Source organism: Triplophysa dalaica, chromosome 11 (assembly GCF_015846415.1).
Source record: "Triplophysa dalaica isolate WHDGS20190420 chromosome 11, ASM1584641v1, whole genome shotgun sequence".
Taxonomy (NCBI): Eukaryota; Metazoa; Chordata; class Actinopteri; order Cypriniformes; family Nemacheilidae; genus Triplophysa; species Triplophysa dalaica.
This window is the reverse complement of record NC_079552.1, coordinates 11954656-11973346: the sequence shown is the minus strand read 5'-3', so window position 1 is coordinate 11973346 and position 18691 is coordinate 11954656. Positions and strand designations below refer to the sequence as shown.

The 18691-nt window shown below is 38.3% G+C and overlaps 1 protein-coding gene across 4 annotated transcripts; it reads left to right on the top strand.

Moving 5' to 3' along the window:
* The first annotated feature begins 189 nt into the window (after positions 1-189).
* bmpr1aa (bone morphogenetic protein receptor, type IAa) lies at positions 190-18623 on the top strand. Of its 4 annotated transcripts, none has more exons than XM_056760533.1 (14): positions 206-450; positions 3585-3721; positions 6293-6321; positions 7372-7647; positions 13271-13433; positions 13510-13612; positions 13774-13870; positions 13971-14061; positions 14432-14570; positions 14663-14855; positions 15181-15478; positions 15603-15778; positions 15923-16053; positions 16170-18623. In XM_056760533.1, exons 4-14 carry the CDS (start codon positions 7578-7580, stop codon positions 16293-16295), a joined length of 1587 nt encoding a protein of 528 aa, XP_056616511.1. In that variant the 5' UTR covers positions 206-450; positions 3585-3721; positions 6293-6321; positions 7372-7577; the 3' UTR covers positions 16296-18623. The 4 variants fall into 4 exon arrangements, with proteins under 4 accessions (XP_056616509.1, XP_056616508.1, XP_056616511.1 ...); XM_056760532.1 differs by having other exon boundaries at positions 207-450; positions 13268-13433; XM_056760531.1 differs by having other exon boundaries at positions 190-450; positions 15603-16053.
* The last annotated feature ends 68 nt before the right edge of the window (positions 18624-18691 follow it).

Below are 18691 nucleotides of genomic sequence, written 5' to 3'. Positions count from 1 at the left end.
TTGATATTACATCTATATATAACTTTGATAAAATTCTTCACGAAATGAATGCATAAAGTCTTGGCAAAGGCCTTACAGCACAACGATGGCAACAGCGTATATGTATTTTTCATTTATTTATGCAATATAAATAAAAATAAGGATCGAATTTTAAATTGTTTCTTTCTCTAAATTATTTCACTACGCTGATAAGAAAATCCTCACTGTGAATTTCTGAGGTTATTTTCAACGCGTCGGTCCAGATATTCACCGACTGCCAGAAGGGAGCGCTATTGAGTCAGGTAACCCTATGACGACGTGCGGTCGTATCGTCAGAGTACCGTGAGGTGTGCGGTGATTGTCAGTGCCAGACGGACCTCAGCGAGTCGACCGCAACTCTGAATTATTCGAGTATCGAGCACATAATTTGACGGAATATACGGATGTGCTGTTTAATAGAGAATCTTGAGGGTAAGTTGAGTGAAGTAGAAAGTCTTAACGTTAGCTTAGCTTTGCTAATGCTTCTGACGAAAGTTTGTTCGCTGAATGTTAATTTTCAATGTAATGTCGTTAAGCAACTTAATATCGACAGTCGTGTCGTGTTATCCTTCCTACAACGCTAAATACATGCGTGCAGAAATGTAAAATAAAAATGTTGGTCATTTGCGTGTTTATTTAGTAACTTCATTTTGTCTGAAGGCTCGTCGAGCGCGAGATATATTTGCGACGAGTTGAACGATAGCTATTGTGCTATTACCTTTAGCAAATCAAAACACACTTTTGTGTACTTTGTATAACAACCTTCTTTTACGAGACACTGCTGCGTCGCTGAATACGTTTTAAACCATGTAACTGTTGTGTAAAGAAAAATGGTCATGGTTTGTGAAAGTCATATTCAAAGTTTTTAACTCTGGAGTCGCGGAATGCTAACAACAACTTTATGTGTAAATGACAACTCTTCTGCCTTAATACTTATTTCACTTTCTAATGGAAACTGTCCCGAATTTTTGGGCTATGATTATATTCATTGTAAAATACAGTGACGTTTGTGAATTACTTCTGCTTTTTCCTTCAGGCTGTTTTGACTGGTCTGGTCTCCACCTCTCAATACAAAACCTGCTATTAATTTACGTGTGCACGTACGAAAAACACGCAACATTTAAAATACTGCCTTAAATTCTGCTTTTTGTGCTCTACATTTTGGTATTCTCTTGTGTTTTGTCTTATATTCAAGCACTGCTGTCATGAATTTAGACTCTTTTAACTGTGCCTTTGCCCATCTCTATACAAATGATGCTTTTAATTTATGGGCTATGGGGGAGGGTGATCCATTCAGCTCCTTTACCTTCTCGAGGCTTAAAGGTCTGGTACACAAGAAGGTCAAAAACCAGATGCAAACACTGCCTGTGAAGCTATCCTCCACAAGAGGCCCAGAGGAGTGAGGCTTAGGCTGGGAAGAGTGGATTTGTTTTAGAAAATTTAAGATGATGCTTACAGTATATAGTTGCCTGACAGCTGTCGTTCCACAGCTTGGTTTAAGGGATGCTTCACCCAAAAATGAAAATTCTTGCATCATTTACTCACATTCGATGTGTTCACAATCTATATAAATTAATTGGTTCTGATGAACACAAAGATGATTGGAAGGATGCTTATAGCTAGACAGATTTTGAACGCTGGTTAGTATGCTGGTCAGAATAAAGGCGTATTAATAAATACGAATCTAAATTCTCTATGAATAATAGGCGGGTATCATTCATCTTTTACCTGCATTAAGATATGTTAGGTCAACGAATGTAAAGAATACGAATGTTTTAAATAGTGAAAAAAAACTCCAGCTTTAGTTTCGTCTTTCATAAAAAAAACACAACAAAAAGTACCGATAAGAGTACCGTTAAAGTACCGGACCGATAAGTGGTACCGATAAAAGTAGTAGTACCGTTAAAACCTTAACGATACCCATCCCTAGTGAACAGATATAACTGTGTGAATTATGTGGAATGTGACTGTGTATTTCCATAAACTGTGAGAGCAATTATTTTGTAAAACAGCCCTGCTTTACATGTTAAGTAATGAGCTGTTGTTAGACAGATGAATGGGTCATTTGCTTTCAAATGACTAATGCTTATTTATATATAAAGACATGTTTACTCTTTTCTCATTTGTTGCTTTGATCGTTATGTGGCCTGGCCTATATCATTTCCTAGGCACATATTCTCCCAGCATATTATTAATCTCTAGTTTGCTCCGAAATCACACGACAATAAATGAATGTGTTTTTTCCCGTTTTTGAAATATCTGCCAGGTCCATATTGAGTTGCCCTGGAGCCCTCTAGGAGTGTGTTTCAATCTCAGCAACAGTGAGAAGGATCAGATTGCATTGGGATTCTGTGGCGAGGTGGCAGGCGGGGAGATTGGAGGGAGGGGGTCTGGGGCCGGGAGGGTTAAGAGGCAGCATAGATCAGGTTTCACATCCCTGCCTGCGTTCCTCGGGCTGCTGCACCATCTAAAGTCAAACCCCCCACCCCTCCTCCCTGACTCACCCTGGAGACAGGGTGGCTAAGCAGGAGTGGAAAAACATACACCACCACCTCAGAACCGGCCCTGCACCTATCAACCATCTCATCATAAAGGTGCACCCCATTTAGACGTATCATTCCGATCTAGAAGGTGGAAGACTAATCCTAGATGAGCACGGGCATTTGATACACACTACTTGAGCTCGTATTGAACAGACCTTTCTTTAACACTTACTGTAGGCTATGTAGTCATCTGTGGACGACGAGGACGGTAGGAAAGACTGAGAGCGATTGATTTCTTTCTTTCTTTCGCTGTTGATCGTAGGTCAGATTGGAAAAAGTAGTAGGGTTGCTAGATTGCTGTGCCTTTGCAATGAGAAGAGTGGTCTCTGTTTATTCAGTATGCCCCAGCTGTCCTTTAATGGTATTGATCTGCTTTAAATACACTTGGCTATCGGAGTAAATTATTTAGAGTGGCACCGGATAGGATGAATTCAAAGATGGGTCGGGATAGCGCAAAGACGACCAAAGGATTTCGCTCTGGTCTTGTGATGGGTCAGAAAGCTTGTTTACTGTATTAGTTTGGTTGTGGATAATAGAATTATGTGTTTTTCAGAATACCCATGTGATGAGCATCTTGTGTGGTGCAAGGCTTTTTTGAAACTGCTGAACATCATAATGACTTTTACATCAGGCCTTGTTTCAGCTACTGTGTTTGACAAAGCTTTATAAAGCTACACTCATTGACAAACATGTCATTTAAAGTCATTCTGCTTATTGATAAAGCTGATAATAATCAGACAATTCAAGAAAATTCCTTGTCTAACAATCCAAAATGGGAAGTATTAAAGCGATGGGTTCACCCTAAAATGAAAATTCTGTCATTTACTCAGACCAAACAGAACTTACACCCCCCTTTACTGCCATAGCCGTCTCTTTAAAGGTTAAATTATGATGAATGAATTTCTTCTGGTCACAGTTGGTAGAGCATTGCACATATTAAATAAAAATAATTTTTAACGCTGCAGACGGGACATATTAGTTACATCCTTGACTACATTAAGTGTTTTGTTTCTCTTGTTACAGATTCTTGTGATACTATGCCAGAATCTAAATGCCATTTGGGCATTCAAGCACCTGGATCCGAATGACACCTACAGCCATCCTCAATGCTTACCAAACACTGCGCCAACATGCTTCACAAAAATGGATCTTTTTGTACGGTATGTAAATAATTTTTCCTTATAGATGGACATCTAAAACAATGCGTTTTTTACCACCATTTTGTGATTACATAACTTTAGCAAAGAGCTATAAATCCTTCCTCCATCAGAGATGGACAGACCTCAACAAATGGTTTCTGGTGTCTACAGTAACCAGGACTCACGACATTTTGCGACTATTTTAACTGTGCGTTTTTAACAGTGCGTAAGTTTTTCTTAATGGTCGCACCAGTGAGACTTCTAAACTGATCAATATATTATTTTGCGTGACATACGCAGAAATGTTTTATAGCGCAAACAGAGCATTCAGTCAAATATTAAAATATTTTTGTACTATGCGTCACTATTGCTTTGTTAGGGATCGCTTGATGTACTCTGAGCACTATTTGCACAAGATTAGTATTACCTGGGGACCTCTAGTCATTTGTATTAATTCAATTGCAGAGGCTCAGTAAAAGTTCAGTAAAAGCAGTTCTGTGAAGATTTCCCAAAAGGTTTTCAGAGCAAAGTGAAGAGTGATTGTGTAGAGCTTAATGTGGCATTTTAATTTAAAAGTTATTAGAAGTTAATGTAAAAGTGCCTCTGAGATCTCTGTACGGGATCTGGCTCTCCTTGAGCCCTTGAAACCCAGCTTCTTTTTAATCCTTTAGTGGAATGTGTGTGGCAGGTAATGGACAATTAACTTTCAATAAACCTCTGCTGCTTCAGTAATTTCAGAATATTTGGGGGCTTTTCCATCTCCATGTTTTTTTTCTCAATTCCAGGAAATAGAAGTAAGTTATCTGTCTCGGGTGAAAAGCTGAGAAATATGAGAATAGAGTTCAAGCTTAGTTTTGACGTAAGCCAGGAAGCCTAAGGAACGAATCGGTGCTAAATAAATTTCAAATTAGTACACTCCCATCTTTCAAGGTAATTAATGAAAAACTACAGTAATAATAAAGAGATTATAAACATGAACCTATAATGATACGTATTAACTTTATAAAATGATTTTTTATCTCATCAATGTCACCACCACACAGCTTGAGTATTAACAAAAGGCCTAAAAATGTGTGTGTGTTTATTTTATCATTAGGTACAACAACACAGAAGTATGTGGAAGTGTAAATTAAGAAAGATTTTTCAAGAAAGTATAAGTGAATCAACCACCCAGCATTAAGAAATTGTTCCATTGTTAGCACAAAGATTATATCAGCTTCTTTGTTGAGATTTTTTCCAGACAGACTTTTCCGACCTCAGTATGCTGAGCTGATTTCTCAGCCAAAATCTATTTTGTTTTTGAGGCTTTGTTGTAGAGATGGTGTCTCAACCGATTACCCTTTCAGAGGAATCTGGCTAAAGCAGCTCGTATTGCACCCAAGTGCTCCACAGATTAACTTTTGTTCTTTGTCTGCAATCAACTGCTGTGTCAAGAAAGACTCTGGAGTCTTGTGCTAGCACAGTCTCTGCTTGACTGACCGTCCCCCAAGCAGTTTTTTTCTCAATGGTTAAGGTCTTCCCGAAGTTTGTCCAAGTTTAGTGAAGGAAGAGGAAGGCGCAAGGATGATGAAGACGAGAGTTGGTCGTGGGCACATCTCAATGAATCTATGTATTCTTATGCTAATCCTTTACTGGGATGAGGCGCAAAGCAGCCAAGCAAACAATGGCAGCGGAGCCAGAAAGTCTGCCCTCCAGTCTAGCAGGCCTTGAAAGGCATGTTGGGCATAGCGCCGACACTGAGGGAAGGCGGCCTCAGTACTGGGAGCCCTGCTGTAAGGAGGGGCCCCAGGAGGGACCAGAGATCCGGGCTAAAGCAGGGAGAAAGCGGGTGTGGGGGGGGAGAAAAACACCAGACCACTCTTGACGTCGTGCAGGCTAAGAGGGGAAGTGGTAGTAAAGGAAAGGTGAGATTTATTTAGAAGATCGCTGTCTGCTGTTGAATGTACTTCTTATTCACGACTCAAGTTATTGAGCTGGTTTGAATCATATTGGAAAGTAATGGAATACTGGAACTTATGTTTGTTCCTCCCACGCAAAATTTATTTTTCCAGACATACAGAGAAGCCTTTTTGTTGTGGTGAAGTGTCATTCATGTAGGCAAGTTATGTTCTGCTGACACATGTGGGAAGACAAAAAATATAGTTCTCCCACTAAAAAGCATTGAGAGACATCCTCGATCGGGCATATGGTTGACTGCAAAGGTGTACCGTTCTTTACGCATCGCCATACAATACTCCTATTCATTTAGCCTTCTTGCATACATTTTTGGGGCCACCAAAGCCTTTTAATGGGCAGAGCTCCAAAAGTGTCTAATGCAACATCGCCGTATGTTGTTTTAAGATTGTGATACTTTAGATGTAATATAATTGACAGATCTACGACATAGCAGTTGGAGAAATGTGAAAGGCCATGTGCCGTTATACTAAATGTGATCAGCCAAATATTAAAAGTATTTTAAGCGTTTCTCGGTGCCCTGTCTGGGGTTTTTCTTTTGTTGATCTAAAGTTTTAACTTTATCAAGTCAGGACATGACTTGACTCTTTACCGTTCATGGATAAGGAACATCTGAGTAAAATTTTCTTTTACCTGCAGGATTTCCTTCTGTTGGCCCTCATATGCCTGTAAGTAATAACAAACACCTCTAAACATCCTCCTGTGCTCTTTTTTATTTATTTTTCCTACTTTCATGCTTGGGTGTCATGACTTTCTCCCCATAATTATTTCCTGCTACAACAGAGAAATTATCCTGTTACACACCTTTAAGAGAACTTTGTGGGCATGACTCATATCTGTTCTACACTATTACCTTGTTTACCAAAAGGGTTTCCAAATGTGAAGACTTTCCGATACCTGCTTTTTTCTCCTAGCGGGCACAGTCGCTGGTTCTAGTCTCTGTGTGTAGGTGCCCGCACAGCTATCTTGTTCGCTGCCTTGCTGAGACCGGCTTTATTCTCCTTGTTATCCAGTCAGGGATGTGTGAAAGTGGGGCACAGGTCGGGGCTCTTTGTCCCCCTTGGGCAAATAAGAAGTGACAGACAGCGGCTCGATCCGCCACTAATTTGTCCCCCCCCCAGGACAGACTTCGCTCATGGCCACTAATTGCAACGAGACACACAGGCCTACAAGGGAAACAGACACATCATGTTATTAACGCTGCATGGGGCCAGAGCGGGGTAATTGCAGAACATCCTTCATCAAACTATTTGGGCATGTTACAGCATTCAAGAGTAGCGCCGGCCTGACGGGTTGAGGGGTCAAGCCCAGGAAAAACAAGGGGGCAATGATGTTTGATGCCGCAAGACGCAAAGCCTGTGCCTTTTTTTTTAAATAACGGTATTGTTGTTCAATGGTACATAATCAGTGTAATAGATTGCTTAGATAAGTCTGGTGACTTCAGAATTATTAAAGGGCATTTAATAATTATTCAATGACGATTGGTGTCTCTCACATACATTATTAATGGTTAACTTCAGTCCTGTCATCTGTCTTTGTATGCTCTTATTGATTACAAAAAGTTTTGTTTAAAATGAATATATATAATATCATGATACATCGATTATGATGAGATGCGTTGCGTTGTTGTACAAACAGAGGTAACCTAATATAAATAAGTAATTGAATTATCTAGAAAGATGCATTGACATACACATGGTGTGTTTCTTTAATTACAGTTCCGTGGACCCCGTGAGAAGGAATCTCTGAGTTTCTAGTGCCATCCGATCATCTACTGCACTCTCCTCTTGTTCTGGTCGCCTCCGCAACTGTACATTTGTTCTCTCCACCAGTCTGTTAGTGTTCGCTGGATCTAAAAAAATAGAGGCGGACATCATCACTAATCCCATCCTCACTCAAAAGGATACGAGACGACTGTCTGACAATGGCAAGGCTTTTGTCTGTCACAGCAGTTTTGGCTGGAATTCTTATTGTGTCAAGGCTATGTGCTGGAGGTAAGGGTCGTTTTATCGTTTACAGTCTTTCTCTCCGTAATTTTCTTATATTCATACTGGTTAAGTATAACTATGATCAGGCTCATCTAATTTGAACTATTCAAAGATAATGACATTTCCCTTTACAGCTGTTTGTTTTACTGACTTATTTAGTCAGTTATATCCACTGCTTTCTTTATTTGGAACATTGCAAGGCTAACACATAACGCATGTTTTAATTTAAACCTTACATTTTCTTACATTGCACGCATGTATTTTTATCCCCTGTTGCCCTCCTTTGATGTGATTTGGAATACAGAAAAACCACGAGTCAAATGTAACCTGCTGAGTGTTTCCATATGTTCAATAACGTGATGTTAACTGATGTAGTAACAGATAGCTTTGTTTAATGAAAAAAAATACCCCATGTAAACCTGGCAAAACAGTGAACTCGACAGAGGCTGATTTAAAGGTCAGCTATGAACAGTCATTGAGCTGTGAAGGCAAATAGCAACAGTTGATAACTTTGAAAGTAGTTTTAGAGCACGAGGGAAAGAAGATGACTGATATCCAGTTTTTTATTTGAACTTATTTTTATTTGCATACCTTATTTCTATACCCTTGTTTGTTGTTTGTTGACTACATGAAGCTGATTGGCACACTTGTATGTAGTGTTACAAGCTATTCAAATAAATATAAATTGAATCGAACTTATAGCAAAAACACAACCTGAGACGGCTGTTGTTTGTTTACTCATGGCAGGGAGTTTAAAAGACATCTATGGTGTAGTGACTCAGTCTAGAACCATGAGCGTATATGAGGCCCCCCACTAAAGGAAGCTGTTGAAGTGATTGTTGCCGGTCTCTCTTCCTTTTTTAGCACATTAACCATTTCCTTAATGCCACTGTCACAATTGCTAGCGGGTACAAACTATTCCAAAAACTGCTCACCGGAAACACTTGAACTCTATTGTGCTGTTGATCTTTGGGATTTAAATCCCTAATAAGTGTGCACAGATTTAAAGGGGGCATTCCATGCGATGCCAATTTTCAAACTTTAGTGTGTGTGTAGCTGTTAGAGCGTTAACAATATCTGCAAAAAGATAAAGCTCAAAGTTCAATGCCAAGCAAGATATTGTCTTTAACAGAATTCGCTTTTCAAGGACTACAGAGAACGACTAGAATCGGACTACAGACCATTACATCCCAGGTACAAGATGTCACTATTCCGAATTTTGTAAAACCCTCCGCTCAAAGAAATACGCCCAAAAGGGGTCGAGGCTTTCCTTAGAGTAGAGGAAGAGTAGTGAGTAGTGTTTGGTTTTCAGAGATCGTAAACATTTGACTGAGCTACGTGCTAAACTACTTTCACTTTCATCACAGTCCTACAGCTGGTAATCAGATTTCAGCTACACACATTCTAAGATAACCAACAGTCAAATAACAGCTTCCATGACTTGTGTGCGTATATGTGTGCGCACACCTCTGAAAAACTTCTATGAAACGTCCTGTGAAGTCCTGCTTGCAATTGTTATCCAATTCAGGTCCAATATAAAAAGGCAAAACTAACGCTTCTGTTATTAGTGTTGATTAATATAGCCGGTCTGTCCCAATAGGGGAATTCCATTGCCATAGTAGGAAGAAAATTGGGATCTTTATCAAAGATATGCACATCCACTAGCAGACCTCCGATACACTTCGATCGATCTGCATGTTTTTAACTGATGAAGTGAAGTTGACACCAACGTTTATTGCTAAAAGCCAAAGCTAATAAATACACGTGCACTGAGAGTGGGACCGACCAATATCAACAGCCTGAGAAGCGAAAAGTTTGCTGATATGGTGTGGGTGGGACATCTTTAGACACATGCTATAAGCAGGGAACCAATCACGACAGACAAAAGGTTCTTCACAGCAATTCCATAGAAGAACCTTTCAGTCAACGGTTCTTTCTTTCTTTTTATAATCTGAAGAACATTTTTTACATTTACATTTTGTGCATTTGGCTGATGCTTTGCCCCACAAAGAACCTTTTGGGAAACCGGTTCTTCAGATCTTAAAGGTTCTTTGTGGAACCAAAAGATTCTTCTATGGCATGGAAGAACCTTTTGAAGTGCCTTTTTTTTTAAGAGCGCACCCTTGGTCTTGGTCATCTAGATTTTGTTTCCACTTTCATATGAAGTTTGAATCGAAACATGGCAATTGTTTATTTTGCATGTATTTAAAAAAAAGAGTATATATACTGTACTCTTTTATTTACTTGTTTTTGTAAACAGTAGTTAATGATTTAAGTTGTGGCCCTTTGGTTTTACAAAAGATCTATTTTTAAACAATTTCTTGGGACGCTAATAAATGATTTGTGTAAGGGATGGAGAGGAAGTCTTGTAACTTGCCCAGTAGTCAGATTTTCAAAAAGCTCAGTTTTCTCTAGAGCTCATATTATATCAAACACCAGTCTTAATGTCCTTGTGTATGTATTTTTGTACAGATGCAGCAGAAAAGTAGGAGGTGGTTGAAACCAGAGCTGTAGCGTGAACATTTGACTCCTCAGTGTGCGGTTGTTTCTCCCAGTGTTAGAGTTGTGTAACTGCTAGTTGAATACCTCTATAGTACACCTTTTTTACTTTGCTCATCAGATGCAGCCATGAGATGTAATTTCAGGCAGGTGTCTGAACCTCTGAAACTTAATCCCAACGAAAGTGAGGTGACATTGCCCACTGAAAGCCATCAGTTGTCTCCACAGTCCAAAGTGCCTCCTGTTTTTGAGCGGTTATAAACCTCAGTCAGGATTGAATGATCACTCCTCCTCTGCTCTTATTGTTCCTTTAACTAACGTGGTCAGATGAATGAAAATACACAAAGAATCCAGAAAATGGCAAAAATGTGTTTTGGTAAATAGCATGTCTGAGGATTTTTTATGGAATAGTTAAAATAATAAAAAATTCACATTGTTATACATTTTAAAGTAATGTTGATGCAAAAGTGAATGTTTTGAATAGTGAATTTGTTAGTAACACTTAAAAATAAGGTTGTATTTGTTAGCAATAAGTTTATTCATTTGTTGACATGAACTAACAATGAATTCTACAACATTGTCAAGTTAATTTCTTCATTTAATAACACATTAAAATAATATTTCAAAATTAAATGTAACCGTTAACATAAGTTAATGAACCATGAACTAACATGATTAATGACTTGCTAAAAACTTTATTCTTCATTATTAGCTCATGTTAATACATTTACTAATGTTTATATGTAAAACCTTATTTTGATGTGTCACCAGTTTTTATTACCGAGGAGGAAAACGTAATGATTTTTCCCCAAACATTGACAAAAAATGTTTTATAGATAAACAAATGAAAAGTGGGATGTAGTCTTGTCAACAGAACAATGACTTGTTGTGAAGGAAAAGCCGTAAAGGAAAACTAAAAATCTCTGTTGTTCATTGTTTCCCACAGGATTTTCAGAGACTTTTGGCGCTGATGATGTCACAAATTAATTGGCATATTTATGACATCATCACGCCGTGTTTCTGCGATTGAACTTGACATCTGTTTCTCTTTTACTCTCTTATCTGTCACATTATACTACATTTAAATACAATTAAATGCCATTCTCTCGTATCATTTGTTCTGTTGTCAGACATGAAACGATTATAAAATAGAGCAATTCCGTGAAAATGTCAACCTATCCACAAAACAATTAAGTTTTTATCAGCAGTTTTTACTATGGTAACAGCACAGATTTAAACATTTGGTGGTTCAAATACCCATGTGAGATCTCTTTTCAAATTAAGCTGTTTAAAATAAAAATGTAAAGGGGAATTGTGTAAAATCTATTCTTGGCAGACAGCATTGATATTGTGGCGGTATGCCAAAATTAAACCAATGTATGAGGAACCCTGTTGTTGTTGTCGTCGTCGTCGCGTAAAAGAGCCTTCAGTACCACTATTTTTGTTGCTTTTTTGACGAGCATGAAAGTGTTGAGCTCTAAATACTGGCAACTTCCATGGATGTAACAATTTTGTACAGTTGCAATAAGATTTACATTGTTTAAAGCTTTTTCTGTAATCCCACAGTGATGTTTAAAACTCTGAGTGGTGAGAATAAACGAGTGCAGTAGAATGGGAAAGGACAGGGATCCCCTGGGTTCCTGTTTGGGGCTTTGCCCACTTGATCTGGCTCCAGCTTTCTCTTTACGCTAAATTTCCATGCTGCCCCTGTGCAACAGAGTCTGTCGTCATCAAGGGGACTGTCTCCCTTTTCTTGGGCTCAAAGCCACACAACCTCTTACGTTTGCTTTATGAGAGGCTTATTTACAAAAATGACCTCAGTTATATCCCCTATGCGTCGTTGAATAAAATTAAGTCTAGACAGTATAATTCTCTATTAGAGTTGATTTTGTAGCTTAACAAAGAAACAAAAAACAATGCATTTGATGCTCTTAGTATGAAAGATATGGAGTCTGTCCGCACCTTGAATGAAAGCACTTTGGGGCTGAATGTGGCATTTAGTTTGGAATTTGAAATAGCTCGAAGAATTGGGGTTTATTACATTACATTTTTATTTTAATGCAAATACTGTTTTACAAAAATCCTATCAACTCAATAATTATCCCACTTTATATTTTACACAGTAATGTGATATTTTGTATGTGGTCTACCGAAGTACAGGTAACACTGAAACAGTTCTATGTTCAGTTGAATTTAGCAACGAATAGAAGTTTAAGTTCGTGATTCAGACACATAGGCCTGGTATTACAGACAAGGCTTAAGGCTAGTCTCAGACTTAAAGGAATGTGTGACCTGTCTTAACTGAATATAACTTGCCCAGAAATATCTTAAAATATATCACTGCCATTGTTTTGTCTGAAGATGCTCACCAGTAATGTATTCTTCTAAAGCATTTTTATAAAAGCAACATAAATAACTTAACTCAACTAAGGCATAGTCCTGCCTTTAGCTTAGCTGTGTGAAACCGGGCTATATAATATAATTCAGTGATAACTAACAATCCATGTGGTTGTGGGTGTCTTTGACAGATTTGTTATTTTCAAGCCAGTCCAGCTTGTATATAATATACTGTACATACATGTTGTAGTAATGGATCACATTTCCGGTGTATATTGTAGCCCATCCATTTATTTAGGAATTGAAGAGCGACTAAATCTCCTTTATCTTGTCTAGCTCTCTATTTAATCACAGAGTTCTAATAGAATTAGTCCACGAGAAGAGTCCAGTCTAATTGTGAGATCGGCAGCGCCTAGAGAGGCTGAAAGAGATTGACTGGTAATGGGATCGGATGATAGAATGTAGCTGATAAAACGAGTGTCATGTCAACCTGCCTCCCAATCTCAGAACTGCTGCTTTGTGAGTGATTAGCTGTTTTATGGACAAGTCTGGACTGGAACGTCTGTGGTGGAGTCACAACAAGCAGTGAGGCATGGAGTGAATATAGAGTTAGATCAGTGAAATTTGTGTGTGTATTTCTATATATAAGCACTTATACTAAAGAATCACTAGAGGAAACTTTTGTAAGAATAAAATATGTAACTCATCTTGGGTTCTCTAGCAATAAATGAGGTTTGTTAACACCTGCTGATCAGATTATGTCTGCCATTGACTCTTATCGGTTGTATAGCAGGTCAGAATCCAGATCACGTGCTGCTGGGCACAGGAGTCAAACCTGGATCAGACTACAGAAGGTCTGGAGATGATTCTACTCTGTCACCAGAAGATGCTGCTCGGTTCCTCAGCTGCCATTGCTCAGGTCACTGCCCTGACAACGCCAAGAATAACACTTGCGAGTAAGTGCCAAATACTGGTTGTGATAAGCTAGCGAGTGCTTTTTGAAGTTCTTACCTTGTGTTTGAAACATTACAGGACAAATGGGCAATGCTTTGCTATCATTGAAGAAGATGAAAATGGAGATATGATACTAAGCTCAGGCTGCATGAAATATGAGGGCTCTCACTTTCAGTGCAAAGTATGACATTTTTATATCATCTATGTTCTAATTGGAGGTGAAAAAATGATAAGTTATGCAATTTAAAAGAAAACACATTAACATGTAATCAAACGTGTTTCAACTAAACTTAAAATATCACAATGTTTAACACACTTAAGTCATAAACGGATGTTTTACAGGATTCACAGTTTGCACAGACACGGCGAACTATTGAATGCTGCCAGTTCGACTTCTGCAATCGAGACCTAAAGCCAGAGTTACCTCCTCGAGAGTTAGGTGAGCTTTAAGGGCATTTTTCCCAGCAGTTGGAAGGCATAACGGTTGTTGTTGAGTTTTATTTAAGATATCATTTTTTTGTTTCCTGTTTTCTTTTCAGAAGCACCAGACCCTCACTGGCTGGCCTTTCTCATTTCAGTCACCGTATGCTGTTGCACCCTCATCTGCGTCAGTGTCATCTGTTATTACAGGTGAGATCATCACCTTACTGAAGCAGAAAAAACAGAAGCTCTTCCAGTAATGACTGTTTTTCCAAATCAGTGAACCGTGACCGTACCACTGCTGTTCTTGAATAGAACCTTTGAAAATGCATGCCACCCACATCGTGTCCTTTTGTTTTCAAAAGAGAAACATTTTTGTCACTGTTGCTAGAGGCAGGATTTCATGCACATATATTGGCATGGGTCAAACTAAACTGTATGTCTTTATATGAAGTAACAACTTTTAAAAAGGGGATTTTGATGATAATAAAGGGGCCAGGGTGAATCTGACTGTGGTCAGGCATAGCTGTAAAGTTATGGCTGCTTATCAAGTTGTTGTTTTTTGCTTGATTGTTGTCAGGTACAAGTGGCAGACAGAGAGGCAGCGCTACCACAGAGACCTGGAGCAAGATCAGGCTTTTATCCCAGCTGGAGAATCACTGAAAGATCTCATCAACCAGTCTCAAACGTCAGGCAGTGGCTCTGGGCTCCCTCTGCTGGTGAGAAAAAAGAAATGCAGTCTATAGTATTTTACAGGATTATCTGCTAGATCTTGTGTTTCACTGTTTCACTGTATATTCACACCCCACAGGTACAACGCACCATAGCGAAGCAGATCCAGACAGTGCGTCTCATCGGTAAAGGGCGATATGGAGAGGTGTGGCTGGGTCGATGGAGGGGAGAGAAAGTAGCTGTGAAAGTGTTTTTCACTAGAGAGGAGGCTAGCTGGTTTAGAGAGACCGAGATCTACCAGACCGTGCTAATGAGACACGAGAACATACTAGGTATGCTTCATGATAAATGACGGTGAAATGAAAGGATGTTTAGGTCGTTTGACCTATCTCATACTATAATTCATACCTCCAAGCATTAGTTATGATTAGAGGATAAAGAAAATAGGATGTTTATGGCACGTTTCCAAGCCATCTCTGCCGTTTTAAATACTGTACCATGGACTTTATACCAAGGTGTTGTCATACAGTGAGATTTTGATATTGTTACATCCCTAGTCTATACTGTGGATTACACTAGATCTCAAGAGTTTGTTATAATACATTGCTCTATATTATTTATGTTTTTCTGTCTTATCTTTCAATCTCTTCGTTTAAGGCTTCATTGCTGCTGACATTAATGGTACTGGAGCATCTACACAGCTGTACCTGATCACAGACTATCACGAGAACGGCTCTTTGTACGATTATTTGAAGTTCACCACTCTGGATGCACAGGCGCTGCTGAGACTGGTCTACTCTGCAGCCTGCGGCCTGTGTCACCTGCACACAGAGATCTACGGCACACAGGGAAAACCGGCCATCGCTCACAGAGACCTGAAGAGCAAGAACATCCTCATCAAGAAAAACGGCACTTGTTGTATTGCCGACCTAGGCCTTGCTGTCAAATTTAACAGGTACTTCATCATTTTACATTCAGGTTGAAAGCTAATTGGCTAAGAAAAAGAAAGATTCTTCTAGTTTTGTGATGAACTGTGTCTGTGTGTTTATTTTGATTCAATTATATTTTGTATGCTTCAGTGACACAAATGAAGTGGACGTCCCTCTGAGTACACGAATGGGAACCCGACGCTATATGGCTCCAGAAGTCCTGGATGAGACTTTGAATAAGAACCACTTCCAGGCCTACATCACGGCCGACATCTACAGCTATGGGCTGGTTATATGGGAAATGGCCAGACGCTGTGTTACTGGAGGTATTCAAAGCCCTCTCAGATTACTTAGAATTATTCATATTTTTACTAAAATTCAGAAAAAAATAAAATTTTTCACAATCGAAAATGTATTGCTCTATATTTGCATATATATTGTATTGTTTATGAATACATCATGTTTTCCAGGTATTGTTGAGGAGTACCAGCTACCATATTATGAAATGGTGCCATCGGACCCATCTTACGAGGAAATGCTTGAGGTAGTGTGTGTTAAAGGATTGCGTCCAACTGTGTCCAACAGATGGAACAGTGATGAGGTGATTGAAAATCTCATATCTGACCAACAGATGTCAGTGAACCATTAGGTATAGGGATATAAATAAATAAGATGCTTGTGGTTGTCCTCGATAAACTGATCTGTTTGTATCCACAGTGCTTGAGGGCCATGTTGAAGCTGATGTCAGAATGCTGGGCCCATAATCCTGCATCACGGCTGACCATCTTGAGAGTCAAGAAGACTTTAGCAAAAATGGTGGAATCTCAAGACATTAAAATCTGATTCATATTTTGAACTCAGCCCATTGTGAGAAGACGAACTGAGTGGTTTTATTTCATCCTTGACATCATCCTCTTTACAGTGGAGTATTAAGGAAGAGTCAAGGATGGGGACATCTAAGGCCTGCGTAAAATACAACAAGTTGTTTTCTTTCCGGCTCGGATCAGAATTGGTGTCTTTGCTGCTTTCTGTGAAAGCTTTATCATTACCGACTGAGGATTATTGCAACAACCATGAATTTTGGAAAGTGAGATCTTCTGGTGGTTTTGGGAAGGACTCATGTATAACCCACTGCCTTAGAAAATAATACACATTTACCAGGTATTTTTAAGTGTCTTTAGTTTTAGGGATTGACCTCCTGCCATATGGATAAAATACTTTTGACCTCTTGTGGAATCTCTGTACAGCATACTGTGATTTAATGTAAATATATTTTAGTACTAGATCAATTGTAAAGAGCAAAACATGATATAATCAATACAGTAGATATTCAATAACAAGTAGTTAACTGGACGATAGAGGAAGATTGTGCTGCATTTAAAAAGATTTTAACCATAAAAGTAGTTGTTCCCTTGAACTTTTGAGGAAAATGTTACATTTCATTAGGAAATTACACATTCCCCTCAGGAAAGGTTAAAATGTAAGACATGCATGCTGTTTTGCATTGTTATTTTGTCCAGCCGTGTCAAAGTTATTTTGTTGCATGTATCATCTTCAGTTTGAAATACATGCAGTTTTTTAAAGCATAGAAACATACTCCGTTGGCATTCCCCATATTCTTGTTCACATTAGCTCTTGACCATAATTTTCGAACATGTACTAACTTTTGTAAATCTGGGGGATATTGTTTAGGAATGTTCATGCTGACAGCTGTGTTTCGTGTCAAACTGACTGCTGTCAGTCATTTTCAATAGGAGGTCATTTGAAGTGCCACAAGAAACAAATTATAGATGTGACAAATTTGAGAAAAGTTTAACTATGTGCAGTGCTCTGACATAGCAATGGGAAAGCAGACAGTGAACCTCTGTAATTTTAAACCCTAGTTTGTGTTTGTTGTGATGGTACTTTTGACTCTGGTACTTTATAGACAGTTAATTCATTCCTAAATTTCTTGCAGTTACAAAAGCTGGGCAATTTTCTGGTACATACATCAGTATGAACAGGATAAACATTATGTGCAATCTATAGTTTAAGATGAATTATATGTATAAACAACCACAGCCATTTTTATTCACGTGCTGATATACTGAACATACTGTATGTTCTTGCCAATATTTTTATCATTTATTTAAATTGTATTCATGTCTGTGAGATGTCTGAAGGTGAAGGGTACGACTGTAATGAACTAACATCTGTTAGTCATCATGGGCAGTCAGAATAGTGTCCTGGCAATTGGTACGTTCCAAAATGCACATTATTGTTAGGAATGTTATAAATCTTGTTTACAGAACTCAATTGCAGATTTTTTTTTATTTAAAAAATGCATGCTTCTTTCCTAGTGTACTCATTTATTTTTCTCAGTGCCATTAATAATACCAGTAATAAAAACAGTAACCGTAAAAAAGTATAACATAATAAACAATCATTCTGTACACGAGTTTCTGGAGGAATTACAAATAAAGCTACAGAATGATAATATCAGTGCCAGAATAAGGTGCTTTGTCAAATACTACCAGCACAGATGGGGTTCTGTCATGCAAATAATACAAAATAGAAAATACAAAATATTTTAGAAAGGTTCTGAAAAACGCTCTGAAAATAAATAAAATAGATCTAAGAAATAAAACCTTACAATGATAAATGACTTACGTGTTTAGTACAATAGGCTAGCTAGAGCATATCCTAACTGAAGATAATATTTAAGAACATCTGAACACTTTGGGAAGACGTATCCTGGTATACATGTAATACTTGAATAATTGACACTTCGGCAATTTATATCTACAGTGGCGGAAAGGGGATAGTAACATGTTTTTCCACCAACCAAAATGTAAACATTTTGCATCTAGACCATGTCATCTGTATGTCTCAATACTCATGAAAACTGAGAATGCGACTTGTTATCGTAATCATCAGCGTAATAGAGTTTTTGGGGAAAGTGAAAGGGGACATCTTTTTGTCATGAATTTTTTTGCGTAATTGTTAATTGGACATGAATTTGACTATATTGTACATATGCCATGTAAATATTTTACTGTGCTTTACCATAGAAGCACTTTTTTGTTTTAAAACAGCGCCATTGTTGAAAGGGTGCATTATGGGGATGCTTCATACTCTGTATAATATTTGTCCATGTAATCATTTTGAAAATATATAATTTTAGTACACTGAGTTTTGTGTGTTTTTTATAACTTAGTTTACTATGTTTTTTTGTGAACCTTTTGAACTGAACATTTTTG